This window comes from Elephas maximus, chromosome 6 (genome assembly GCF_024166365.1).
Source record: "Elephas maximus indicus isolate mEleMax1 chromosome 6, mEleMax1 primary haplotype, whole genome shotgun sequence".
Taxonomy (NCBI): domain Eukaryota; kingdom Metazoa; phylum Chordata; class Mammalia; order Proboscidea; family Elephantidae; genus Elephas; species Elephas maximus.
The window spans coordinates 20,081,012-20,108,080 of NC_064824.1; the positions used below are offsets into that span (position 1 = coordinate 20,081,012).

The 27,069-nt window shown below is 51.0% G+C and overlaps 2 protein-coding genes across 2 annotated transcripts in view; one reads left to right on the top strand and one right to left on the bottom strand.

The window, feature by feature from the left end:
* SCTR (secretin receptor) overlaps positions 1-16,014 on the top strand; it is a 68,221-nt gene extending 52,207 nt beyond the window's left edge. The window contains exons 8-13 of the mRNA XM_049888134.1: positions 431-491; positions 1,741-1,810; positions 6,778-6,869; positions 8,428-8,554; positions 14,122-14,163; positions 15,686-16,014. Coding sequence (XP_049744091.1) covers positions 431-491; positions 1,741-1,810; positions 6,778-6,869; positions 8,428-8,554; positions 14,122-14,163; positions 15,686-15,856 — 563 coding nt within the window. The 3' untranslated portion in view covers positions 15,857-16,014. The remainder of the gene's footprint in view (positions 1-430; positions 492-1,740; positions 1,811-6,777; positions 6,870-8,427; positions 8,555-14,121; positions 14,164-15,685) is intronic.
* A 1,600-nt stretch (positions 16,015-17,614) lies between these two features.
* On the bottom strand, positions 17,615-24,786 carry TMEM37 (transmembrane protein 37). The gene is made up of 2 exons (XM_049889167.1): positions 24,580-24,786; positions 17,615-18,934 (listed from the first exon to the last, which is right to left on the bottom strand). Exons 1-2 carry the CDS (start codon positions 24,598-24,600, stop codon positions 18,362-18,364), a joined length of 594 nt encoding a protein of 197 aa, XP_049745124.1. The 5' UTR covers positions 24,601-24,786; the 3' UTR covers positions 17,615-18,361.
* Positions 24,787-27,069: the final 2,283 nt, after the last annotated feature.

Consider the following 27,069-nt stretch of genomic DNA (forward strand, 5'->3'; position numbering starts at 1 on the left):
TAGTTTATATTACCAGCTAAACGGTCAAGCATTTTTTCAAACCAATATATGAATAAAACAGACACTTCTCAACTGGCTTTGTGCCACCAGCAGTTAGAGAAGGAGGTTCCACCAAGTGGCTCCACAGGCTCCAGGAGCTTGCCCCACAGTTCCCACTCCCTCCCTCCTTCTCTGCAGAGGTCCACTTAAGTCTGGCCCAGCCTTCCATGAGACGCCTAATCCCAAGTGGCCTTCAGGATCAGTCCAATCCAGCCTCAGTTTCCAGGGCATCCCTGGTACCCTTGAAGAACGTGGCTGTCCATTTACACAGAATAGAAAAGGGGTTTCCATGGAAACCAAACCTTGGTACCTGGTCTGGGGGTCCATAATTGCCTGTCCTGTTCCTCATATGTGTATTCCTCTGCCCCCTCCCCTTATTTTTAATCCTCAGGTGCCCCAGCCATCTTTGTTGCTTCGTGGGCTATCACCAGACACTTTCTGGAAGATGTTGGGTAAGCTGTAAGAAGGAGAGTTGTTGTTGATATGGTCCATTTCTTTGAACAGGAGAGACCCTTCTTTTGGGGCTATCTACAGAAAGCCTGTTTCTCATGTTGGGGGCTACAGGAGAGTTCTCTAGCTTGCCAGGCTGCACAACACCCCAGGTGTGTGCACACTGGGATGTGCTGAGCGCCTTCTCCAGACCTGCACCCTGCCAGGCCTCCTCTCTTCTCACCTGCCCTGCCAGCTCTGCGGTGAGGTCATGTGCCAAATAAGACCTGGGACACTGCAGGCAGAAGTTGCTTGGTGGAGGGCACTCTGGAAAGGACCAGCCCAGCCTTTCCTTCCTCCTGACCTCCCTCCACACCCTCTCCCTGGCCCTGGGTGTTCATTCGGGCCAGGCGGGGAGCAGAGCAGCAGCATTCTCAATACCACCAGGTGTGACAGTGACGGGACAAGCCAGAGATTTCAGTTTTGTTCTCTAAAGGGGGGCATGAGGCATTCAGGGTGGAGGTGAGCCGAGGGAGGCCCACCTGGGATAGACACATGGACAAAAAGCTTGAAAGGCACCGGGAAGGAAGTGAGACATTAGAGAGTGCGGGTAAGCCTCTCACTTGGGTAATGACACAACTAAGCATGAGATCGGATAAGGTGTACGAGTGTCTTACCATCCAAATTCAACTCACCAACTTGCACTGGTACAAAATAATTTTTAACTGAGTGATTTTCCTTTTTTTTTTTTTTTTGAAATCTGGATTTTCAACTTCTCTAGAGAAAAATGAAAGTTCTATCCATGTTTCTTATTTCCTCAGCTGGGGCAGAGTTGGGGCTGCCTTGGACCAGGTCCACCACTCTCCAGCTTGCCAAGTACCCCCACTAATGCCATGGATCTGGAGGTCCCATGTCAGTCAAGGGCCACGTCACTCACTGGCACCCTCCGCAGGGTCTCTGTTAGCAGCTGAGCTCGCCTTCGAGCTCACCAGAGAATTCTGACTACCAGGGGTCTTCCAGTTCTCAGGTTCTATAGACGCTGCTTCCCCAGACACTCACTGAGCCCTGCGTGGGGGCAGGACTGCACCCACGCTCCCAGCAGCGCTCCTGGGCTGCAGGGGAGGAGCAAGCTGAGATGGTACTGAGCACACCAGCAGGGCTCCGGGCCGCAAATGAAGGACCACCTCAGGGAATACATCACCTAAGGGAATGCGTCTTTCCTGGGCAACCAAACTCCCCATCCTTGACTGTGCTTGGCTGTCCCTTCCATAGGTGCTGGGACATCAACACCAATGCGTCCGTCTGGTGGGTCATCCGAGGGCCTGTGATCCTCTCCATCCTGGTGAGTCCCATCCTCCCCTGAGCTGGGCTTCAGAGGGAGAGACCCAGCGGCGACTTGCCCCTGGGGCAGAGGCTAGTAGATGGGGCTAGCTTTACTCCCCTGGGTGCTGGGATAGATAAATACAGAGCCTCGTGGCTAGGCGGATGGGGGATTTCTTGAAGCTCCATGCCCCTAAAGAAGGGTTGGCAGGAGGGGGTGCTCTGTCATCATGTGAGGGGCAGGTAGGAGGCATTGTCTTGCAGAACGTGCATTTTCCCTTGACCAGCAGCGAAATGTGGTGAGCAGGGCTTCTTGTCCCACACTGGCTCTGCTCTGGCCTGGGATCCCCCTTCACTGGTTCAGACCTTTCCAGGCATTCTCGTGCTTAGCTGGGAAGAGTCCCTGAGCCAGGATCACAGGAAGGGGGCAGCTGGGGAAGGCTGAGTGCCTTGTGGTCTTGGGAAGAGATGTGGGAATGACTCTCATGGACGGGAGCTAGCGGGTCTCAACCCTGGCCACCCTTTAGAAACACTTGGAAGCTTTCTAAAAACACTAGTACCTGGATATTCCTGGCTCTTACTGCTCTGGGACGGGGCCTGGGCACTGGTCTTATTTTTAAGTTCCCTATTTGTTATGAGTTGGGATCGACTGGATGGCAACGGGTTAGGTGATCCGGCTCTGCAGACACATCTAGGCTAGGCAAATGCGCAGAGACCAGAGTTTATTAGTACTTGCCAGAGGCTCGTGGGAGGAGGAAGGGGGAGCTGTTGCTTAAGGGGCACTGAGTTTCTAAGGGCGGTGCCAAATTTTGGAAATGGATAGTGGCAATAGCTGCACAATGTAAACCCGTTGCCGTCGAGTCCATTCTGACTTATAGCGACCCTAAAGGACAGAGTAGAACTGCCCCACAGTTCCTGCCAACCATTTGCTTAGCAGCCGAGCTCTTAACCACTGCGCCACCAGGGCTCCAACATAGTGAACAGAACTAATTGTTTTGAGTAAAAATGGTTGAAATGACAAGTGGTTATATGTATTCTACCACCATAAAAAAAAAAATTAAAAATAAAAACAAGAAGAGGGAGAAGGGGGACAGGGAGGAACAATTCTTGGATGGACTCAACCCTTCAGCTGGATCTAACCTTCACAGGCCGGCTCCGAGGGATGCTGGGTGCAGAACCTGTTTTCTGTGCCCTCCAAAGGCTCCCTGGAGTGGGGTGGGGGCATGCACCACAGGCACACTCGGGACCGGCCCCAGCTCAGCTCTGCCCTCCACACGGCCCTTGACTAACATGGAACCTCCGGATCCGTGGCATTAGTGGGGGTACTTGGCAAGCTGGAGAGTAGCGGACCTGGTCCAAGGCAGCCCCAACTCTGCCCCAGCTGAGGAAATGAGAAACATGGATAGAACTTTCAGCATCATGGCAACACAAAAACTACCACCTGACACACGGGCCTCTCTTCTCCTGCTGGCTGGCAGCATGACCTCATGGGGTGGGTGAGGAGAGGGACTATTCCATGACTTTTTTTCCCCCCCAAAAATAATGGAACTCACTGCAAAAAAAAAAAAAAGGAAAATATAAACATGGATCTTAAAAAAAGAGTAAAACACCAGTAGTTCCACCACCTAGATATATACATTGTGAATGTGTGCTTACCCTTCATAGTTTTGAGTATCGATGCCCTTCTTTTTTACTTTTTATTGTGCTTTAGGTGAAGGTTTACAAATCAAGTCAGTCTTTCATACAAAAATTTATACACACCTTGTTATATACTCCTAGTTGCTCTCCCTCTAATGAGACAGCACACTCCTTCCCTCCGCTCTCAATTTTCGTATCCATTCAGCCAGCTTCTGATCCCCTCTGCCCTCTTATCTCCCCTCCAGAAAGGAGCTGCCCACATAGTATTATGTGTCTGCCTGAGCCAAGAAGCTCACTCTTCACCAGTATCATTTTCTATCCCATAGTTCAGTCCAATCCCTATCTGAAGAGTTGGCTTTGGGAATGGTTCCTGTCTTGGGCTAACAGAGGGTCTGGGGACCATGACCTCCAGGGTCCTTCTAGTCTCCGTGAGACCATTAAGTCTGGTCTTTTTAACAGAATTTGAGGTCTGCATCCCACTACTCTCCTGCTCCCTCAGGGGTTCTTTGTTGTGTTCCCTGTCAGGGCAGTCATCGGTTGTAGCTGGGCACCATCTAGTTCTTCTGGTCTCAGGTCGATATAGTCTCTGGTTTATGTGGCCCTTTCTGTCTCTTGAGGATACTCTTCCAAAACACACAATATAGTTTTGTATCCTACTTTATTTTTTAAATTAGGAATAGATGCAAACTGTCCCATGTCATTTGAAATTATCTGACAAACTGATTTGGTATGGCCTTACAATATTCCCTCGGGGGGCCGCGCCCTCTCTGAGTGGACCCCATCTCCCTGCTGTGATTCTGACTTTGACAGCTCAGCTCAGAGAGCCAGGCTGAGGACAACCCATATGTGGTGAAGCCCATGCGAAATTGTTCACTACAGGTTAGTAAGTAAGCACAGGCAAACCCGTGCTTACCTTGCTTACTGGGTAATCCACTCCTGTCAGGGACTATAAATTGGAAAAGAGGCTTTGATTCTATAGTAAGATGCTGTGGGATTGGGAGAAAGAGAGATGCCGGACATAGCCAGAAGTAGAATCTTTGATGTGGTGAAAAAATGTGAAATTGTTAACTACAAATGATCTGGTAAGCAAGGTAAGCACCGTGCTTACCTTGCCCATTGGGTAATCCACCCTTGCACAAATGGTTCAGCAGTTGGCTACTAACCAAAAGGTTGGTGGTTTGAATCCACTCGGAGGCACCTTGGAAGAAAGGCCTGGCAATCTACTTCCAAAAGATCACAGCCATTGAAAATCCTGTGGAGCACGGTTTTCTACTCTGACGCACATGGAGTCACCATGAGTCCAAACTGACTCCATGGCAACTCGTAGTGATGGTGGTGGATTTCTGTTTTTTGAGGAAGTTGTGATTGAGTTGGCAGATAAATGGACACACATACAGTTTGACAGATGCATGCCTTTCGCCCCTTTAAAATACTTTAAATGCCCTTACACAGCAATATGGTTCCTAAAGACAGTAAGCATATCCAGGTAAGAAGAGTCAGGAAGGGGAGGTTATCCAGGATGGCTTCCTGGAGAAGGTGATTAAGCTGCAAACTGACTTCATAAGGAGTGGTTCTCAAAGTGTAGTCCCCAGACCATCACCTGGTGGTTTGTTAAAAATACAAAATCTTGGGCCTTACCCCAGATTGAAGGAGCCCTGGTGGTACAAAGGTTAAACACTCAGCTGCTAGCCGAAAGGCTGTCAGTTCAAATCCAGCCAGCAGCTCCACGGGAGAAGGACCTGGCGATCTGCTCCTGTAGAGATTAGAGCCTACCAAACCCTATGGTGCAGTTCTAAACCCTATGGGGCAGTTCCACTTTGTCACATGGGGTCGATATGAGTTGACAACACCCCAGATTTACTGAAGCGTAACCTCCAGGGGTGGAGCCTAGCAGTCCTCCTCTTAAGTCTGAGAAGCCCTGCTTTAAAGCCTCGCTGCTTGTTTTAGTTACTCAGGGCTGCTACAACAGAGTACCACAGACTTAATGGGTTAAGACAACAGAAATGTGTTCTCTCAGAGTTTTGGAGTCCGAAATCAAGGTGTCAGCAGGGCCGCGCTCCCTCTGAAGCCTCTAGGGGAGGACCCTTCCTCACGTCTTCCTAACTTCTGATGGGGCTAGCAGTCGTCGCTCCTTGGCTGGTAGACGAACCACTCCAGTCTCTGCCTCCGCCTTCACGTAGCCCGCTCCCCTGTGTCTCTGTGTCCACGTTCCCCTCTTCTAAGGACACCAGGTCACTGGATTGTTGTTGTTAGCAGCCATGGAGTCCGCCCGACTCCGGGTGACCCCAAATGCAGCCTGGTCTTTTGCCATCCCCATAACTGATTGCAGAATAGACCCTCGCGATCCACAGAGTTTTCACTGGCTGATTTTCGGAACTAAATTGCCGGGGGCCCTTTTTCCTACTCCACCTTAGCCTGGAAGCTCCGCCGAACCCTGTTCAGCGTCACGGCAACACACACACCACCACCTGACACACGGATGGTGGCTGTGCAAGAAGTGCATTGGCTGGGAATTGAACCCAGGTCTCCTGCACAGGAGGTGAAAATTCTACCATGGAATCGCCACTGCCTCAGCCATGGGATTAGGACTCACCCTAATCCAGTATAAACTCATTTGAACTCGATTACATTTGCAAAGACCCTATTTCCAAATAGGTCACATTTACAGGTGCCAAGGATTAGGACCTAAACATATTTCTTGACAGGGACACAATTCAATCCACAACACTACTCAAAATGTATTCCAGAGACCAGTAGTATTGGTATTACCTGGGAACTTGTTAGAACTGCAGAATCTCAGGACCCACCTCAGACCTGCGTTCTAACAAGATCCCCAGGGGCTCCCAACGTACATTGAAGTGTGAGAACACCGAAAGGGCTCCTGATGCCTGCTGCTCCAAGGCAGCCACCATCTGCCTGTCAGTGAAGGCTTCTGTGTTGCGGTGATGCTGAACAGGTTTCAGAGGCGCTTCCAGACTAGGATAGACGAGGAAGAAAGGCCTGGTGATCTACTTCTAAAAATCAGGAAATGGAAACCTCGTGGCGGGGAGGGGATGATGAGGGCATCTGGCAACGATCTGTGCTGCAGCTGAGCAGACCCTGGAGTTTTGCAGCCCAGTGGTAGGAGGAGGTGTTGCTCCAGCCACGGCTTTTAGGCTGCCCACCATCGGTTTGTTTCAGCAAGACTCTGGGGAGCCCGGGAAGGGGGCAGCAGTGATGAGCTACCCTGGATGTGATGTCTACAATGCTTTCCTTGTGCTCAAGTCCAGGGAACAGGACCAGGAGAGCTGGCAGCTGGCAAGGAAAGCAAAAACGCCTTCTTCAGCCCCACCTCTGCCTTGTGTTTTGTAGGTTAATTTCATCCTTTTTATAAACATACTAAGAATCCTGATGAAAAAACTTAAAACTCAGGAAACCAGAGGAAACGAAGTACACCATTACAAGTAAGTGTGAAGACCTAGACACACCCAGTCATTCGGCAAGCATTTATTGTCTACCTAGCTTGTACTGGCACTATTGGGAATGGAGGAAAAGGGAAAGTTGTGGACCTAGTCCCAGGGCGTTTGCAATGTCAACAGGGGGCAATGGACACCAGCATGAACCCTTAGATACTGCCCTGGGGGTGAGGATTTAAGAAATCTCAGGCCATTCTTATCCTTGGAGCAAGGCTGGGGAGTCTGAGGATGGGCTTTGGGTGTGGGGCACATTGTTGTTTTTGTTGTTGTTAGGTGTCGTTGAGCTGATTCCAACTCATAGTGATCCTGTGTGCAACAGAACGACACACTGCCCTGTCCTGCGCCATCCTCATGATGGTTGTTATGCTTGAGCCCACTGTTGCAGCCACTGTGTCAGTCCATTCCATTGAGGGTCTTCCACTTTTTCACTGACCCTCTACTTAACCAAGCATGATGTCCTCCAGCGACTGATCCCTCCTGATAACATGTCAAAAGTATGTGAGACTTAGTCTCCCCATCCTTGCTTCTAAGGGGCATTCTGGTTGTACGTCTTCCAAGACAGTTTTGTTCGTTCTTCTAGCAGTCTGTGGCATATTCAGTATGTTTCACCAACACCATAATTCAAAGGCATCAATTCTTCTTCGGTCTTCCTTATTCACTGCCCAGCTTTTGCATGCATATGAGGCGATTGAAAACACCACGGCTTGGGTCAGGTGCACCTTAGTCCTTAAAGTTTTTTTTTAATACTTTAAGCTTTTTAACACTTCTAAAATTGCATGCAAGATTGTGTAGGTAGGTGTGTTTTTCAGGGGAGAGTGATCTTGCCTTCAATACATTTTCAAGATATGTGATCCAAAAATATTTTAAAACTTTTAAGATGGTAAAAAGAGATGTTAAAGACAAATGACTGTCAGCCAGAGGTTTTCTCATGATGTTTTGAGTTTTGAGGTAGAGACTTCTGGAGGCTGCAGCAGTGGTCAGGTTACTCAGTGACAAATTTTCCAGGGTGTCCCAGGAGCAGAGGTCTCCAAAGTCGGTGGAGCTTGAGATGTGGGAGAAAGCTGCCAGATAAAAACCAGGACACAGTCTGAAATTAAAATTTAACTGGGCATTCTGTATTTCTATTTGCTAAATTTGGCAACCCTAGTCTGGGAAGAAAATAAAAGAACTCCTTATAGAAAATATGACCTAACCAATAAGAAAGCTAGCTTTGCTAATAATATGTAAGATACAGAGTGGCAGTAATACCTACATATAATTTATAAATAAATAAAGTTATCTAGGTGGGTACCTGTTCAAATTGTTTTACAGGTAGAGAGGCAAGATCAGAAAGTTTTGGGGACTGGCCATGAGTTGATAAATATACCTGGGTGATGTGTATGTGGGGGTTAGAGATATTCCAAAGTAAAAAAAAAAAAGTTTGGGGGCCACTGCTGCAAAACCCCATGCACTCAGCCTCAAGATGGGGTCTGAAGAGACAAGACTAGGCCAGGAGAGAGGGGGGCTCGCCACACAGCAAGAGACTTCAGTGGCTCTCTGTCCCCAGGCGGCTGGCCAAGTCCACCCTGTTGCTAATCCCCCTCTTTGGAGTCCACTACATGGTCTTCGCCTTTTCCCCAGAGGGCGCCATGGAGATCCAGCTGTTCTTTGAACTGGCCCTCGGCTCATTCCAGGTAAGCTTTGGGGACTGTAACTTTACACTCAAAAGGGACGTTCTTTCTTTCCTTATAAAGACACGGAGGCCCTGGAGACAGCAAGCCAGGGTTCCGGAAGAGTCCAGCATGAGGTTCGAGAAGGCAGTTGCCTCATTTGTCAGGGACCCAAGAGAAGGAGGGGAAGGACCTCACTGTGCTGTGTGACCCAGAGTGGGACCCGAGCTTACCACCAGTCAAACACCAAAACCAACCAAACCCAGTGCCGTCGAGTTGATTCCGACTCATAGCAACCCTACAGGACAGAGTAGAACTGCCCCATAGAGCTTCCAAGGAGCGCCTGGTGGATTCCAGCTACCGACCCTTTGGTTAGCAGCCATAGCACTTAACCACTACGCCACCAGGGTTTCCACCAGTCAAATGGGGTGGGATATAAACAAAGCAGAAACCAAGGAGAGAGAGACTGACTCCAGGGAAAACAAAGTAAAAGCATGGCATTATGTAGTTCTCAGTAGCATGGTTGTTGTTGTTAGCTGTGGTCAAGTTGGCTCCGACTTGCGGCAACCCCATGTACAGCACAATGAAACGTTGCCCAGTCCTGCCCCATCTCCTGACCAGTGGTATGCTTGAGTCCGTTGTTGCGGCCACTGTGTATTTCAAGTGCCTTCCAATCTAGGGGGCTCATCTTCAACAATAATCTGTTGTGATACATAGGATTTTCACTGACTAATTTTCAGAAGTAGATTGCCAGGCCTTTCTTACTAGTTGGTCTTAGTCTGGAAGCTCTGCTGAAATCTGTCTACCATGGGTGACCCTGCTGGTATTTGAAATACCGGTGCCATAGCTTCCAGCATGATAAAAACCATTGCCAGTGAGTTGATTCTGACTCAAAGCGACCTTGTTGGACAAAGTAGAGCTGCCCTATAGGATTTCCATGGAGTGGTTGGTGGATTCGAACTGCCAACCTTTTGTTTGGCAGCCGAGCTCTTAACCACTGCACAACCAGGGCTCCTCCAGCATACAGTAACATGCAAATCCTCATAGTAAGACAAACTGATAGATGAGTGGCCACCAACAGCATATACATAGTCAAAATACTGTAAACACTGACTACTGAGACATCAACACGGACAGAGGGAAGGCGGTGGGGGATGAGCAGTGGGGGTGGTGGGGTGTTTCCAAGCATGCAATATCCACATCTTCATAATGGGAAGTCCATAGAAAATGCCCCAAACTAAACAATCCGGAAGTAGCAACATCAGCATATTATTTATAATCAGTTAAGAGTTTCAAGTGGTTGCCTCCCAGAAACAGGAAATGGGGCGGGGGTGTCAGGAGGCTGCTGTTTTTTGATACAAGAATCATTTGACTCTGTAAAATCATGGGCATACACAACTTGTTCTTTAAAAAAAAAAACCTTAATAAAGGGATGGAGAATCACCTATCGAGATGTTGTAAAATTAAAAAAAAATAGTAAACATATTGGGACAGAAGGGACCTTCTCTGGGACTGATCTAAATTCCAAATTTCACAACGTTATTTATTTACTCATAGCTATTTCCTTTCAAACATAATGTGATGCAGCTTTCAGGAAAAAAAAAAAAAAAAAGCAAAAGAGGACAAAAATAAAATAAGGACATGAGGGGGATCAGTGAAAAAAGGAAACAGAGCCAGAGCTGAGTTCATACACAGAAACAAATTTGATAAAGCCCCATAAATGTGAGATAGGTGGATCATAAGTTCGCTTTAGAGCTTCCTGGCAGCTAAAGCACAGACAGAAATGCAATGGGTTTCAAGATTTATAGTATCCATAATATAAAATTTTAAGGCATCCCTGGGTGGCGCAAAAGGTTAACGCGCTCCCCTGCTAGCCAAAAGGTTAGAGGTTCGAGGCCATCCGAAGGCACCTTGGAAGAAAGGCCTGATGTCCTTCTGAAGAATCGGCTTTGGAAAACCCACGGAGCACAGTGTTACTCTGACACACGTGGGCTTGCCCTGAATTCGAACTGACTCCACAGGAACTGGTAGGGGTAGAAATAAATAGAGCGAGATCAAAACAACAGTTCCCCGAAGCAGCCCCGTGATCACAAGCTTTGCGATCCGAGAGAAACGTCTCCAGCGCGTTTTCCTGAGGAAGCCAGCCAGCCAGCCAGCCAGTCTTCAACAACGTTGCCACGGTCGACGGAATCCTGCCGGGGCTGGCGGCATAGCCGGAGTCCTCCTCCTGTCAGCCGCGGGTTCCAGCCTCACTGGGAGCACATGGGTGAATGCAGTCAGGTCTTGCCCTAGCCCGCGCCTTCAGACCCCGCCCCAGGGTTCTCCCTGCTAAAGACTTGGAATCCTAAGAACTGAGCGGCGCCCTTGCCCAGAGCCTCCACCAGGGCCTCAGACCGCCAGGAACCCACTCCGGTGTAAGCCGCCATGCCTTTTATCTCCGCCAGGGGGCTCCCATCCACACTGCTCTTGCAGCCATCCATAGAGGCGGCGAGCACAATGAGTTATTCCGCCCATCTAGCAAGTGGGGAGTTGAGACTAGACAGGTAAATGGCCTTCATCAAGGTCACAGAAGTGGGAAATGACTGCGCTGAGAGCATAGAGACGTAGATTCGGCCTCCTTGCATGGACAGGAACTTTCTGTCCCCCAGAGTTGGGGCTTCTGGTTGGAGGTGTGGGACACCCAGGTTCACTCTGAGGAAATGATTTGTCAAGAGAAAATCAAAAGCACTTTCTTAATGTTCTCACATAGACAAATTTATAAAGTAAAAGGATCTTGAAAAATTTTTTTTTTAAGGAACTTTCCCCCCTTCCGTTTTTTGGAAAAGTTTAACAAGGGGTCGGCAGTTCGAATCCGCCAGGCGCTCCTTGGAAACTCTACGGGGCACTTCTACTCTGTCCTATAGGGTCGCTATGAGTCGGAATCAACTGGACGGCACTGGGTGTTTCTGGGAACAAGGATTGGAGCCACTTGTGTGCAGATTTAGAAGAATTCCCCAGTGCAGCCATCTGGTCCAGAGTTTTCTTTGTTGGGAAGTTTTTGATTACTGATTCAGTCTCTTCACTTGCTATGGGTCTGTTGAGATCTTCTCTTACTTCTAGAGTCAATGTAGGAAGCTTATGTGTTTCTAGGAATTTGTCTGTTTCCTCAGTTATGTAATTTGTTGGTGTGCAATTGTTTATAGTATCCTTTGATGGTAGTTTTCCTCTCTACAGAAAAAAAAGTCTGTTGTAATGTCCCCACTTTCATTTCTACTTTTAGATATTTGCATCTTCTCTTTTTTCTTAGTCGGTTTAGCTAAAGACTTGTCGATTTTATTCATCTTTTAAAAAGGAATCTTTGTCTTTACATAGATATATATATACCCTGGTGGCACAGTGGTTAAGAGTCCGGCTGCTTGCCAAAAGGTCAGCAGTTCGAATCTACCAGTCGCTCCTTGGTAGCCCTATGAGAGTGGTTCTACTCTGTCCTATAGGGTCATCACAAGTTGGAATCAAAACAGCAACAGGTTTATACACACACACACACAAACTTGTTGCTGTGTAGTTAATTCCAACTCATGGCAGCCCCATATGTGTTAGAGTAGGGCTGTGCTCCATAGAATTTTCAATGGCTTTTTTTTATTTTTTCAGAAGTAGATCAGCAGACCTTTCTTCCAAGATGCCTCTGGGTGGATTCAAACCGCCGATCTTTTGGTTTGTAGCCGAGCAAAAAAATGTCGTCCATATATAAAAAGTGAAGAGAATAGTATAAGGAGCCCCATGTAACCATCACGAAGCTTCCATAATTACCCATGTATCCACGGCCTACCTTGTTTCATCTCTGTCCCCACCCACTCCTCCACATCGCCCACCCCTCAATTATTTTAAGCAAATCCTAGCCATCATATTATCTGTATGTATTTCTAAGGAGCCCCGGTGGCACAGTAGTTAAGCTTTCAGCTGCTAACCAAAAGGCCAGTGGTTCAAACCCACCAGCCACTCCACAGGAGGAAGATGTGGCAGTCTGCTTCCGTAAAGGTTACAGCCTTGGAAACCCTATGGCGCAGTTCTACTCTGTCCTAGGGTCAGTGTGAGTCAGAGTTGACTCAGTGGCAGTGGGTTTGGTTTTTTTTGTGTGTATATTTTTAAAACAGGGGCTTAAAAAGGAACACACACAACCCCAATCCCATTATCACTGTCATACACTTTAAAAAACTAGTTTATAAGCTTTTTCTGATTGTATAATATTTGCTTATTAGAGAAACGTTGGAAAATAAGGAAATGTAAGAACAAACACACAAAATCATCTATGATCTCATAACCGAGAAACAGCCTCTGATAAAATGTTGGTGTATTTACTTCTTGTTTTCTATTCATGAAGACACACGCACATATAATTGGCATCATGGTGTGTTTCGTATCCTGCTTGTTTTGCTTAATTCCCTCTCATAACCGTCTTGAACATTTCTCCATGTCATTAAAATGCTTCAAGAACTTCATTTTCGATGATGGTATAATAACTGTGGAATTTATCAAGCTTGCTGGCCCATGTGTGGCATGCCCTCTATACGCCTCGGGAGGAGCTAACTTTCCCTCTCCCTGGCCTCCTACTTCTCCCTGAATGCAGTGAAAAAGTGTCCCTGGGTCCCAGGACCTAAAAGCCAAGCAGACACAACTCCAGTCCTGCCTTACCTCTATGATGCGGGTCCTCCCACATACCTCCTGGGACTTAGGCCAGCATTCCAGAATCCCCCAGTTACTAAGTGGCCAGGTTGTGTAACAAATCCAGATATGCTCTGTTTCAAAGCGGGCCTTTCACTCCGTCTGTCTGGCCACCACCACCTCCGCCAGTTGCCACTGAGCCGACCCCAACTCATGGCGACCCCATGTGTGTCAGAGTAGGACTCTGCTCCACAGAGTTTTCAATGGCTGATTTCTCAGAAGTATATCAGCAGGCCTCTGGGTGGACTCGAACCACCAGCCTTTCAGTTAGCAGCAGAGCATCATCCCAGGGACCCTCACAAAGCCAGGGAACATAAAGCACAGGAGCCAGAGGAACCCCTAACCCAGGAGATCCATCACCTGTCCCTCAAACACAGAGGTCAAACCTGCTGCTGATGACCTTTTCAATTTAAATGAGTTGCCGGTGTTTAAATGGCTCCAGATTTCCACGACATCTTGAACGACAAACTCCACAAAGATTATGGTCTCAAAAGGCCAGCCTGGTTGACTTGCCTCTCCCACTGGACCTGGCAGGCATCAGGTCCCTTCTCGCAGACAGGCCGCCTTACTCAATGTGACTTGCCTGGCCCCATGTCTTCATGTTACTGATACTACATGTGTGTGAGGTCCTATGCTAGACACTGGGGATGGGGACCTGGTCTTTGCCCGCAAGGAGCTCACAGTCTGTGATGCAGGCATAGCCAGGGCACTAGTGGGGAGGGCAGGGAGGCAGAGGAGGTAGCCCTACTTTGTATGAGGTGAGAGCCATGATGGGAGAGAGGCCGGAAGACCCGGGAACACTTCCTCCAGGAGGGAAGGGCTTGGGGGAGGAGCTGCCCAGGCCAGCCTGAACACCTGAGCTAACCCCCTGCTCTATACTCCCTCTGTAGGGCCTGGTGGTGGCTGTCCTCTACTGCTTCCTCAATGGGGAGGTGAGTGTCCGTGGCTGCTCGGTGCCTGGGAGAGCTCTCTGTCCACCAGATTTCAGTTCAGGGAGGGTGGTGGAAAGGGAGACGTGAAGAAGGGGGTTGTGGGGTCCAGGCTGGGGAGGCCTGGGCCTTGTGGCTTGGGTCTGGACACCAGTCTCTATGGTCTAGAAATCTGAACTCATTAACACACATAGCAGAATCACCAGAGGGCTTGCTAAGACAGACAGCAGAGCCCTGCGTGGGGCAAATGGTTTATGCTCAACTGCTAACTGAAAAGCTGGCAGTTGGAAGTCACCCACTGGTACTGAGGAAGACAGGCCTGGTGATCTGCTTTCTGTAAAGATTACAGCCAAGCAGACCCCGTAGAGCAGTTCTATTCTGTAACACATGGGGAATGACGGTGGGTTTGGTTTGGTTTTGCTGGGCCCTAGCCCCCGTTTCGGAGTCAGCAGAAATTCGGCAGGCCTGGGTTGGGGCCTGAGAATGGGTTTTAAGAAGCACTCTGGGTGATTCCTGGACACGGTCAGGAAATGCAGGAAGAAGGTGCAGGCACCCCAACCAGATACCAGGCTCTGCAGCCTGCTTCATGGGTAGGCCTCAGTATCCCCAGGCGTAAAGTGAGGAACTCAGATGAAATGCCTGCAACTCGGTCCTCAGAGGCCTTCAGGTGAGTGTGGACTCACTCCCTGGGGGCTGCACACTTCCTTGGAGGACTTGACCCTTACACAGAGCGTCTGGGTCAGTACACAGGGCCCTGGCCCAGGCACACTATGCAATCAACACGAGTTGAACACAGTATTACACGAGTAATACCTTTCTGTGACTGTTGACTCTCTACCTAGTTCGCCACGCTTGAATGGGAAGAACCTCTGGTGTTTTCCAAAAATCAAACATCATGCGTGGCCTCCAAGGCTTCAGATGTGCCGCCTTAGCTGAGGATTTTGAAGGAAATTTCTCAAGAGCAATTTTCTGACTCCCACGTCCCTTCTGTGCTAGGGTGATTTCATGGGAATCAATTGTCCCGAATGATATCTGTTTGAGTTCTGCAGTTTGTGAAACAAACCACGAGCCCCTTCTTCGGGACACTATGAAATGAGACCTCAGATGGAAGTGCTCAGGGTAGTCGGCCTTCAGTAAACCAAAAAATAAAAACCAGGTGCTCTCGAGTCGACCCTCACGGCAGCCGTATGTGTGTCAGCATAGAACTAACTCCATAGGGTTTTCAGTGGTTGATTTTTCATAAGTAGATCACCAGGACGTCCTTCCAAGGCACCTCTAGGTGGACTTAAACCTTTCAGTTAGCAGCCTAGTGTGTTAACTGTTTACAGTGCCCAGGGACTCCTAGCCCTCAGTAGCTACGGGATATTGGTGATGGGAACGCTCAACCACGTGGCCTGTGGGAGGGGCAGGGTAACCAACTGGGCAGGAGTGGCAGGGCCTGTGCAGAGGCCCCTGTTGGGAGTGAGTGGGGCTCTGGCCACAGGTGGCTCTTCCCTCCTGGGCTGAGAGCTGTCTCTGCGGACAGGTTCAGCTGGAGGTTCAGAGGAAATGGCGACAGTGGCACCTCCATGAGCTCCCCATGCATCCTGTGGCCCTCAACTCCTCCTTCAGCAATGGCACCAGTGGTCTCACCCACAGCACCAAGGCCAGCATCTCAGAGCAGAGCCGGGGCACCTGTAGGACCAGCGTCATCTGAGAGACATGAACAGAGGCCAAGAGGGGAAGAGCGGTTCAGGGGTTCCAGGAGGGGCAGGGACAAAGTCTGTATAGGGTGAGATTTGGTCATGCATCTGTCAGTCTGCTTGCCCTGGTGCTGTGGCTCAGTCCTGACCCTTCCTGCTGGAGAAGGGCTTCCTGACCCTCAGCCCCACCTTCAGGGACAAGGTGGAAGCCCAGTTAACAAGAGAAATCGAGGACCTTTGGCCCTAGGCAGGCCCTCCCCCCTCCCACCGTAGCTCACCTGCCCAGCAGCTCTCACTCATAGCCTTCCAAGACAGGCTAACCTGAGTCACAGTGGAGGCTGGGGCCCCAGGTCCCACAGTTGCCTTTTAGTAATCCTAAGGAGGCCTGAAGCACACCTCTGTTCTTACCACTCCTTCCCCAGAGGCAGATAGAGCAGGGAATGGACATTTTTGTAGATGAGAAACAGGTTCCCCAAGGTCCTGTGACTTGCCCATATAACGAGGTGGCAGTTAGTCCAGGGCCTTTTTATTTCAAATCCCGTACTCCGAGGCTGTGTCTGGGCTTTCCCTGGCCCCACTCCCAGGCACTGAGAGGTTGCGGCCTCTCTCTCTGTACCTCTCGGCTCCAGGGCAGTCAACCAGCTCAGTCTCACCCTTTACACTGCCTGGTCTCAGTTCCCTTAAGCATCAGCACCACATTCCCTCCAATGGTGAGAATTAAAGAGGACCAAATACTTCAGTTTTCTTACGAAACAAAACTTCTTAGTGCTCCAAACCAGTTGCCATTGAGTCTATTCCAACTCATGGGGACCCCGTGTGTCAGAGTAGAATTGTGCCCCATAGGGTTTTCAATGGCTGTGTTCTTTCAGAAGTAGATCATCAGGGCTTTCTTCCAAGGCTCCTCTAGGTGGGTTTGAATCATCAACCTTTTGGTTAGTAGCTGAATGCTTAACCTTTTGCACCTACCAGTGCTCAGGGGAAAGCGATCTGGACCAACACCCAGATAACTCCTGTCCCTCGTGTATAGAAGACAGCATCTTGCTGGTGAGGGGCCCAAAGTCCAGTGCTGGCTTTGTGACCTGGACAAGTGCTGGGCCTGGGTCCCCAGCTCTGCTACTCCCGCCTGCAAACTAGGGGGTTGGGGGGGTCACCCCTTTGCAGCTGTGGACTGTTCCTGATGTGAAAAGGCCAGATTCCCATTTTCCAGGGCTAAGACTCTGAGCCTGGATGTAGTTTTGACGAGCTCTGTTCTTTGTAAAACCAATTAGTCCAGACACCTTTCCCAGGTGATCTCCATGGACTCTGTGTACCTTGAATAAAAGTTTTAAAAATCACTGTGGACGTATGTATAGGCACTCAACCCAGCCCAGGAAGGGACCTGGCTAGACAAGGGAAGCCCACACACCAGAAGAAACCCAGTGGAAGCCGCAAGTCATGGGGTGGGGGCAGAATAGAATGAAGTGAGCCAAGGAAAAAACCCCACCTGCTGTGAGCAGAGAAGGGACTAGAAAGCAGACAATTTGACAGACAAAAATGCAGATCTGCCGGCAAGGATGGAAATCTCCACTGGCTCCCAGCCCCCCTTCACGTCACTCACCCCCAGAACAGTGGTTAATCATTACCTGAGGTCTGGCCATTCCCCCTTGACCCTCACAGAGGCCAGCGGGTCCAGCAGGTCAAGATCCATGCTCTTGAAAAACAGCCATTTTCTAGGGCCAAAATGGCAGCCTGAGGCTGTGAGCCTTGCAAATAAATGGACACACACGCTCACCTCAGGGAGGACTGTGTATTAGGGGTCAGGTGGACCCTCCTGGGAGCTTGCTAAAGGAGAAAGGAAAGCCACCCTGAGGCAGGATCCCCACAGGCACAGTCACCAGAGCGGCTGCTAGAAGCCAGGGTTACCCAGGGATTGTGGGGCCCCCAAAGGGCAGAGGTCAAATCAAATCAATTCCTGAGGAGATCCTGAACTCTGCCCCCTTGGTATGAACAAAGGAGGAGCCAGGGAAATGTCCACAAAGGGCCTGTGAACTGGTGGAAGAAAGTCCCTGGCACCAACTGGACCCTCAGCTGGAAGAGTGATCCCCTCTTAGCAGCCCCAGGAGACCCCAGGAATCCCCCAAGCCCACAGACCAGCAAGAGTCAATCAAACAGGTAGGAACTGTACTTGGCTGTGCAGCTGGCCTCGGCACTGGTTACCCTACCTGCCTCCAAACCTAAGCCAGTCCTCAGGGGAAGGATTCAGGAAGAGTTTTAAAATATTTTTTGTCTTCTAAAATCAGCATCCTAATAACTTGGCAGCCTGTGCAGCCAGTGGCACTGAGGCACCTCCTGGCCTCTGGCCCTGCAGACCAGCTGCAAAGGCCTGGGGGCCATTTCTGGCCAACCACCCAAAGCTTAGCGGCTAAGAGGCAGCAGTTTCAAGGTCATTGTCCCACCCCTACCCCAACCAGAGGTCAAATTTTGAAAAAGTCCCATCTTGACCACACTTCGCTGCAGAACCTGATGTCCCCAGGGGGGCTCTAGAATTTCCTTGGACAGTCCCAGGGATGTGTGATGCTGTTGACGTGCAGGCCACTGAGGGCGTTCAGAAAGAAGAGGAAGGAGGCGGTGAACTGGCACCAGAACATCAAGGTGAAGCCGAGGAGCGTGACCTGGTTCCTGAGGAGGATCACGAAGCTCAGGAGCCCCCCAGCGGAGAGGGTAAAGGAGGCGAGGAGGAGCACTGAGCCCAGGGCCCACTTGTGCCGTGAGTGGAGGTCCTCGCACACCTGGGACACCATGAGGAACTCCAGGCCAAAGATGGCCGCCACCACAGCCAAGGCGCCCACGCTTCGGACCAGGCCCATGCCCACGGCCAACCCGGGCACACCGGTCTGGCTCAGGTCTCGGAGGCAGTGTGGCTCACTCTGGTTGGCAGTGGTGCAGAAGTGCCACAGCCCAAAGAGGCGGTCCTCAGCCAGGAGCCAGCGGCCATCGCAGATGGAGATGGAAGAGAGGACCACAGCCATGGCAGCACACACGATGATCAGGGTCCGGATAAAGGACTCAAAGAAGGATCTGCGGGGCCTCCTAGGGGCCAGCAGCCTCCGGGCCTGCAAGACACACAAGGAGGCAGCCATGTCAGTGGGGGCCCCACCCACATCCCCCTGAGACCCTGTGGGAATCACTTTCTCTTCAACATGTCTTCCAACTTCCCATAGCGATAGTTCTTCTCTGGTCTCACGTGAAGCCTGGAGCACCTACTTTTATTTATCAACTCCTCCTCATCTTTCAAGACATGGCTCAGACCCAGGTTCTTTGGGGAACCCTCCCTCCATTCTGCCTGTCATCCACCCTCCATTCCAGACCTATAAGCATTCACTGTCCAGTTATTTATCAGGCGGTCACTGGGTTTTTTGTAAGAGTTCCCTGACCTTTGTTTCTTTAACAAGCTTTATAATGGGCGGTGGTGTTGTTAGCTGCTCTCAAGTCTGCCCCTGGCTCATGGCAAGCCCTGTGCCATCCCCGTGATGGGTTATGGCTGGGACCATTGTGACCTACAAGGTTTTCACTGACTGGTTTTTGGAAGTAGATTGTCAGGACTTTCTTCCTAATCTGTCTTAGTCTAGAAGCTCCACGGACACCTGTTCAGCCTCACAGCAACATACAGGCCTTCACTGACAGACGGGTGGTAGCTGTACTTGAGGTGCACTGGCCACGAACTGAGCCTGAGTCTTCCCTGTGGAAGGTGAGAATTCTATCATGGAGCCACCACGGCCCTCTTCTAATGGCTAAGAAACCCAAATTCTATTGAGCTGGCAAATCCCAGTCAGTTCTCAATTCAAAAGCCTGTCTTGGCTGGCTTGTGTGACCTTGCACATTTCTTTGTCTGCAAAAGAATTCTTGCCTGGCAGGATTTGGAGGGTAGTATGAAAAAAAGCGCCTGGAAAATACCATATTAGTACAGTGTTAACTTCCCCCCCCCTCCATCTTTCTAGCACTTCCCTCCTGCACTTCCAGTTTTATTCTAACCCCCACCACCTGGTTCTGCACTTTCCACATTCATCCAGGACTCCCTGTTACTACCTTGTTTTCCTCAGTACTGAGTTCTGTTTGCACGTTGCCCTTTGGTCTTGCTCAGCCTGGACCCCACCCAGAGCGTGCCGACCAAACTGTCTGTTCTAGCAGCTTGGGGGTGTGGGGCAGCCACAGAGGCATTCCTCCAACCTCTGCTTCGAGCATCAGAGGAGCGCACCACCCACTGCACCTGTCTCCTGGCCAGCTGGGCTGGGCGTCCCGTAAATTGTCTCTTATCTCACAATCCTGGGGCAATCCCCAACCCCGAAAGCAGAAATAAACACTTCGTACAGTAAAACTCTTTACTAGAACCTACAAGCCCAGTGTGAGCTGGCCCTCCAGCCTCTGTCTCCGACTTCCCAGCACCACACCCCTCCCCCACCCCCTCAGGCAAGCAGCCCTCCTTCCCTGCTCGGAACAAGCCTAGTGCTTTTCTCCCTCAGACCTACAGCCCCTCTTCCTGGAAGGCTTTTCTCTAGCTCCCTCAGCCGTCTCCTTTTTTCCATTCTTCATATCTCCACTTAAGTGTCTTTTCCTCAGAGGTTTTTCCTGACAAAGCAGCCTAGATCGGGCCCCCTCCTGTCATTCTGTTAGCAGTTGTCATGGAGTTGACTCGACTCTGTGCGAACCACGTGTGTCAGGATAGAGCTGTGCTCCAGGGGATTCTCAATGGCTGGTTTTTCGGAAGCAGATCGCCCAAACTTTCCTCTGAGGTGCCTCTGAGTGGACTCGAACTTCTAACCTTTCAGTTAGCAGCCAAGCACACTAACCTTTTCTACCACCAAGGGACTCCTCAACTATAAAAGATCCCGTTACCTGCTTGAGACATCAAGAGATCTAGGATAAGTCTGCAATGAATTTCACCAGCGCAGTGAAGAGCTGGGCTGCTAACCAAAAAGATCAGCAGTTCGAATCCTTGGAAACCCTACGGGGCAGCTGTACTCCGTCCTACAGGGTCTCTGTGAGTCGGAATCAACTCAGCGGCAACAGGTTTGGCTTTACTGCCAAGAAACAAACCAAAAGCGAATTTTGAAAACCTCTATGTCTAGTCTACCAACCATTAAAGGTGTTTGTCCTTGGGTGAGTTTCTTAACCTCTTTGGTCCTTGTCTCATCTATAAAATGGGGTTGGTGACCTTGGCATAAAAGCAGTAGCCACGGAGGCACCTGGCCATGTTACAAAACCCTATAGATGGATGTGGTCCTGAGATGGGAGATCCCAGATGCAGAGAACGGAAGTCACAGAGCCACAGCACACAGGAACCTTCTGACCCTAGAAGTCAGACTGTGTGGAGAACAGGCCTAGGCTGTCCCTTCCTCAGCCCCACCTCTGCTGAGGACAGACTGGACTTTGATCTCCAGGCCATCAGACATTACGCTGGGATCAGAAAGAGAAGACAGCTGAACATCATTTCATCTTTTTCCCCCTCCCATCCCAACCTAGGGCTTCACTTAAACTCTGACCACCAATAAAATCCCCAAGGATTAAATGAGATCATGTATGTAAAGGTGCCTGGCACATAATCAGACCCATCTGTGAGAGCTACTAATATTATTAGTAACAATAATGACATACTTTGGAGTCCTCACTCCTAAGCCCCTGTACCACACGCCCATACTGCCACTGTCACCTCCACTGAAATCCTACATGTGGGCTCCCCTCAACCAGCAGCCCCAAGTGGGCACCCTGGGCTCCTCCCTGGGCATTCCCCACATCCCCAACCTCCAACCTGTCTCCCATATTTGTCTCCCCTCATCACCCACTGCGCCCAGGCTCAGGTCAGGCCCTCGGCATCATCATTAGCCTGAAATCGGTCTGAAATACTTCAACAGTCTCCTAATGAGTCGGTGGCTGTTCCCTGAAGCCTGGCCTGGCCCAGCCCTGCTGGCAGGATCCTAGGGTGCCGGTCACGAGCCACACTGCCTGCTTTTTGGCTTCTTGGACCTCTGGCAAGTTACTCGCATTCATTCTCATCCTCTCTTTCTTTGTTTCTCTCTCTTCCTCCGTTTCCTCACCTCTACAATGGAGATAACAGTACCTATCTCATATGGTCATTGTGGGACAAACGCGTTATGACATGTAAAGTGCTTAGAACAGTCCCTGGCTGGAGGTCAAGTGGTCATTAAGTGTTAGCTACTATTATCATGGAGCCCTGGGCGGCACAGTGGTTAAGAGCTGAGCGGAAACCAAAAGGTCGGCAGTTCAAATCCACCAGCTGCTCCCTGGAAACCCTATGGGGCAGTTCTACTTCGTCCTATAGGTTCACTATGAACCAACTCGAGCGCATCTAACAACAGCAACACTACTATTGAGCAATCACTCCCCTGGCTGGGAAGCCCATAAGGCACCCCAGCTCAGGGTAGAGTGCCGGGCTTGACCCCATTCCCCATCCCCTGCCCAAGGCATCTATCTTCCTCCTCCACTGACAACTCAGTTCCCCTTCCCGTGCTAACAGCCTTCAGCCTCCACCCAGCACCAAGTCATCCTCTCTGCTGCAGTTAATCCTGCCTCTCTTTTTCCACCTCTTCAGTTAGCTTTTTTTTTTTTTCAGTTAGCACTCCCTTCCCAATACCTCTTATAAATCCATGTTTATGAGTCTCTCTCCCAGGCAGGACCATAAACTGCTTGTGAGGTGACTACACCCAGTCCTACCCTCCAGTCCCTGCTTGTCCCCTTCCTCCCAGGCCTATCACAAGAGGCAGCCTGTTCATGACTCAAGACTAAGCCCCAGAACAAAGAGGCCGAACTCACTGCACCCAAATTCCTGCCTAAAAGGCATTCCTGAGGTGGCCTCTGGAGCCCTGGTGGCCCAGTGGTTAACAGCTTGGCTGCTAACCAAAAGGTGAGCAGTTCAAATCCACCAGCTGCTTCTCGGAAACACTATGGGGCAGGTCTACTCTGTCCTATAGGGTCGCTATGTGTCGGAATCCACTTGATGGCGGTGGGTTTGGCTCTTTGTTGAAGGTGGCCTGTGGGTGGGTTTCTCTGGTTAAGAAAAGGAAAAAAGGTGAGGAACTTGGAGCCCAAAGTCCTAGATTTGAATCTCGACTGTGCCGCTTTGAAACCCTGGTGGTTAAGTGCTACGGCTGCTAACCAAAGGGTTGGCAGTTCGAATCCACCCGGTGCTCCTTGGACACTCTATGGGGCAGTTCTACTCTGTCCTATAGGGTTGCTATGAGTCGGAATCGACTCAACGGCACGGGGTTTGGTTTTTTTTTTTTTTTTTGGTTTGTGCCACCTACCTGAGGGCCTTGGGCACTCCCTTCACCTTTGGGCCTCAGTTACCTCATCAATTTTTTTTTTTCCTTTTTCTTGAACTTTAGATGAAGGTTTACAGAACAAACTAGTTTCTCATCAAACAGTACACACATTGTTGTACGACATTGGTTAACAACCCCAAGACATGTCAAAACTCTCCCTTCTCAACCTGGGTTCTCTATTACCAGCTGTCCTGTTCCCTCCTACCTTCCAGTTACCACCCCAGGGCTGGTGCGCCCCTTTAGTCTTGTTTTGTTCCACGGAACTGTTCAATCTTTGGCTGAAGGGTGACCCTCAGGAGTGAGCTCATTACTGATCTGAAAGAGTGTCCAGGGGCCATACTCTCAGATTTCTCCAGTCTGGTTTTTCTTTTTGAGTTAGAATTTTGTTCTACATTTTTCTCCAGCTCTATCTTGTACCCTCTATTGCGATCCCTGTCAGAGCAGTCAGTGGTGGTAGCCGGGCACCATCTAGTCGTACCGGACTCCGTCTGGTGGAGCCTGTGGTAGACACCTCATCTATTAAATAGAGGTAGCAGGATCTACCTGAGTCTGTTTTTCTGGGGATCAGAGGACTTGGAAGCCAAGTAAACGGGCTTCTATAATTAACAGGATATTCCTTTCTGACCGGAGGAGGCGAGCTGGTGGAATGCCTGCACGTAAATGAAGCTGGCCTGCAGGGTAGTGGTCCAGCCAACAACCGACTTCCCTTTGGAGAGCAGCAGGCTGGAGGGGAGGAGATAGGAATGTGTAGGTTCTTTGCCAACATAAATATCTTGCACCAGTCTAAGGAGAAACCAAATCTTCGGGGATGCGGGCCCCTTCCCTCGCCAGAGACTGGAAGCTCCCGAGTCCCCAGCCTTTTCTTGAGGTGTCCGCACGCCCCGCAACACCCTAATCGCGGATTGTAGGAGGTGAGGCGTCTTTCCATCCTCGCCCCCAGAAAGTTCTGGCTTCTCAAGAAAGACATCCTGTTACATAAGGCAAGCCTCTCTTTGCAAGTGGATTCTGTCGGTCTTCCACCACAGACGCGCCTTGTTTCTTAGGAAGAAGGAAACCCTCCTGCGAACCTAACCGACAGGTCGCTGGGATTTTCAGAACCTCGGAACCCCAAAGAGAAGCGGAGAAATCCTTCCTAGAGAAGTTTGGGAGCCTCGGTGCTTGCAAGGCAACGAGCAGGGCGGAGAGCCCGGAGGAGACGGCGCTGCCGGAGCAACGGACGGGGGCGGGCGCCCCCAAGTTGCTTCCCGCCCAACCACCGCGGGACTCCGGGAAACACGGCAGGTTTGCACCAGTGGCAGGCACAGCGGGGACACTCCCCTGCCTGGCCCGAGGCTGGGACTCGCTCTCAGTCCGGACCCCGGTCCCTCCCTCCCGCCCCCCACGACGGGGCAGCACCCCGGCCCGCGCGGCCTCCGCGCTACCTGCACAGCGATGGCCGTCATGCTGCGCCGCGCTCTCGCCTCGCTGCGCCTGCCACCGGCTGCGGCCGCCTGCGCCCGGGCTCCGGACCTCTTGGAGGGGCGGAGCGGCGCGACTCGGGGGCGGGCGAGGAGGCAGGGCGCATTCGGAGCAGAGCAATTAACCCCGGGCAGGCGCGGCTGGCCCCGGCCGCCCTCCAGGCTCGGTTTACGCTGAGTCAGCGGGGGCGGCTCGGGGTGGGGGGCGGGCCCGAGGGGGCGGACCGGGCGCGCGGGTGCAAGGACCGGGCCCGACGGGGGATGGGTCTCGGGACCCGGGGGCGGAGGATCGGGCACTCGGGGAGGAGTTACCGGGCGGACCTTGGAGCCTGCAGTCACTCCCTCGCCCGCGGACCTCGGAGGACGACGTCTCCCTGGGCGCAGATTCCTCGAGCACCGGGGCGGCGGCGGCGGAAGGCCCCGGCCCCAGCCCCGGCCCCAGCCCCAGCCCAGCCTTGCTGAATCGGGTGTCCGGGGAAGCCGGTGGGGTCCCGAGAGAGCAGGAACGTGCCGTAGCTCTGCCGACTTCACCACCCGCTGTGTGACCTCGGGCTGCTTGTTTAACATCCCTGAGCCTCGGTTAATAAATGAGATATTGTATGCCAAAGGTCGGGCTCTTGCGAGACCCTGGGTGAGTGTGAAAGGAGTGGAACCTTCTGGGGCAGTCTTGCTTGAGTCGGTAAAAACCAGTTCTCCTGGGACACCTCCTCCGGGACTGCCAAAAAGGGAAATACGTCAAAACAAAAGTAATTGTTCCTTGATTCTCCTTGTGGGGCCTGTGTTTGTTTACCCTGCTCAGAAACTGCATGACGCGACTCAGAAAAGTCCCCACCCCGATAATGGGGGGAGGAGAAGTCCCAGGCCGGCGGGTTCCAACTAAGATCCATCCCCTCAGTTATAGAAAAATGTGTTGTTGGGGACCAAGGTTCCTGCTTAAGGTAAGGAAAGACCTTTTCTCCTTAGCTGTTGTTAGTTGCCCCCAAGTCCATTTTGCCTCCATGTGTGCAGAGAACTGTTCCACTGGGTTTTCAAGGCTGTGACCTTTCTGAAGCAGATTGCCAGGCCTGTCTTCCGAGCATCTCCAGGTAGACTTGAACGTCCAACCTTTCGACTAGTAATCAAGCACTTAACCTTCCGCACCACACAGAGACCCTCTCCTTGACTAAGTGGAGTACATTAAATTTTTTGACTCACTCAGGCAAGCTGGCAGCTCCCTGTGGCTTTACCCAAGGACCTTCAAGGCAACTGCACTTATCGCTGTTTTCCTTCAAGAGCCGCGTGAGGAAGGGGGGAGGCTCTGACTGTGCAGTTCTGAGATGTGTGTTCCCCTAATTCCATCACTGCCTGAGTCTGCAAAATCGTCTCACCCAGTCCTGGGACTGACACCTGGAGACATGGAAACAGCACCCCCACCGCCAGGGCAGGGGAGCTTGCCGTGTCCCCCCACCTGCAGAGTCCACTGGACAGCCAGGACTCTAAATGGTACTCCCACTCCTGGCGAGTTCTTGCCACCATTCTGCATCAGAATAACCTGCTTGTTGTTGTTGTTAGCTGCCATCAAGTCAAGACACCATGTCCAACAGGATGAAATGCTGCCTGGTCCTGCTCCATCTTCAGGATGGCTGGCCAGTTGTGGCCACTGTGTATTTTGAGTGCTTTCTAATCTAGTCACCTGAAGGGCTTCTGGACCCTGTCTCTAGAGTTTCAAACTGAGTAGGTCTGGGGCAGAGCCCGAGAATGTGTACTTCTAAAAACACGATTCTGGTCTGGGATGCAGCACTGAGCTTGAAAGCAAAGAGCAGCTGGTCAGGCCCAAATAGGTCAGCCCCTCTCTACTCTGGGACCTCCCCTCCGTGACCCCACCCTGTCTTCGCCCCAGCCCAGGGCCCCAGTGGCCAGGAGCCCCTCCCCCCACATTCCTGAGGAGGGGCTCTCATGGGAAAGAAGGACCTGGCCCCGTTGCGGGGGGTGGAGGGGGGGTCCCTTCACAAAGCCCTAGAATGCTCTGCTCTGCGGGAGGCCCTTCCGGACTACGGTGATAGCATTCATCTGACCAGGAAGGAAGTTCATAGAATTAAAATCAGAAGAAACTGTCTGCTGGGTAATCTGTACCCACAGCGCGCCTTCTAAGAGATTCCGTGTCTGCTCAGGCATGTTTAGGGGTAAGCTGCCTGATATGCTTTGTTGGTAAGAATAGAAAGTCTTGAATCAGTGGAATTAGAGCAACATGTCTTGTCAGCAAGATGGTTGGAGAAGCAGAAATGGCTTAGGAATAAGGAGGAAGTGACTGTCCAGCTCCGATCATCTTATGGTCATAATAAGGCCTGGGACGTGGGCTGGGAGTCTGGATGGAGTTCATACTGAGGACCAGGACTTTGAGTAAGTGAGTTGGTCACGTGGGCTGCCACCCTGCATTCTAGAATCCCAATGTCTCTGGGCTTGGGCAGAGGGGCA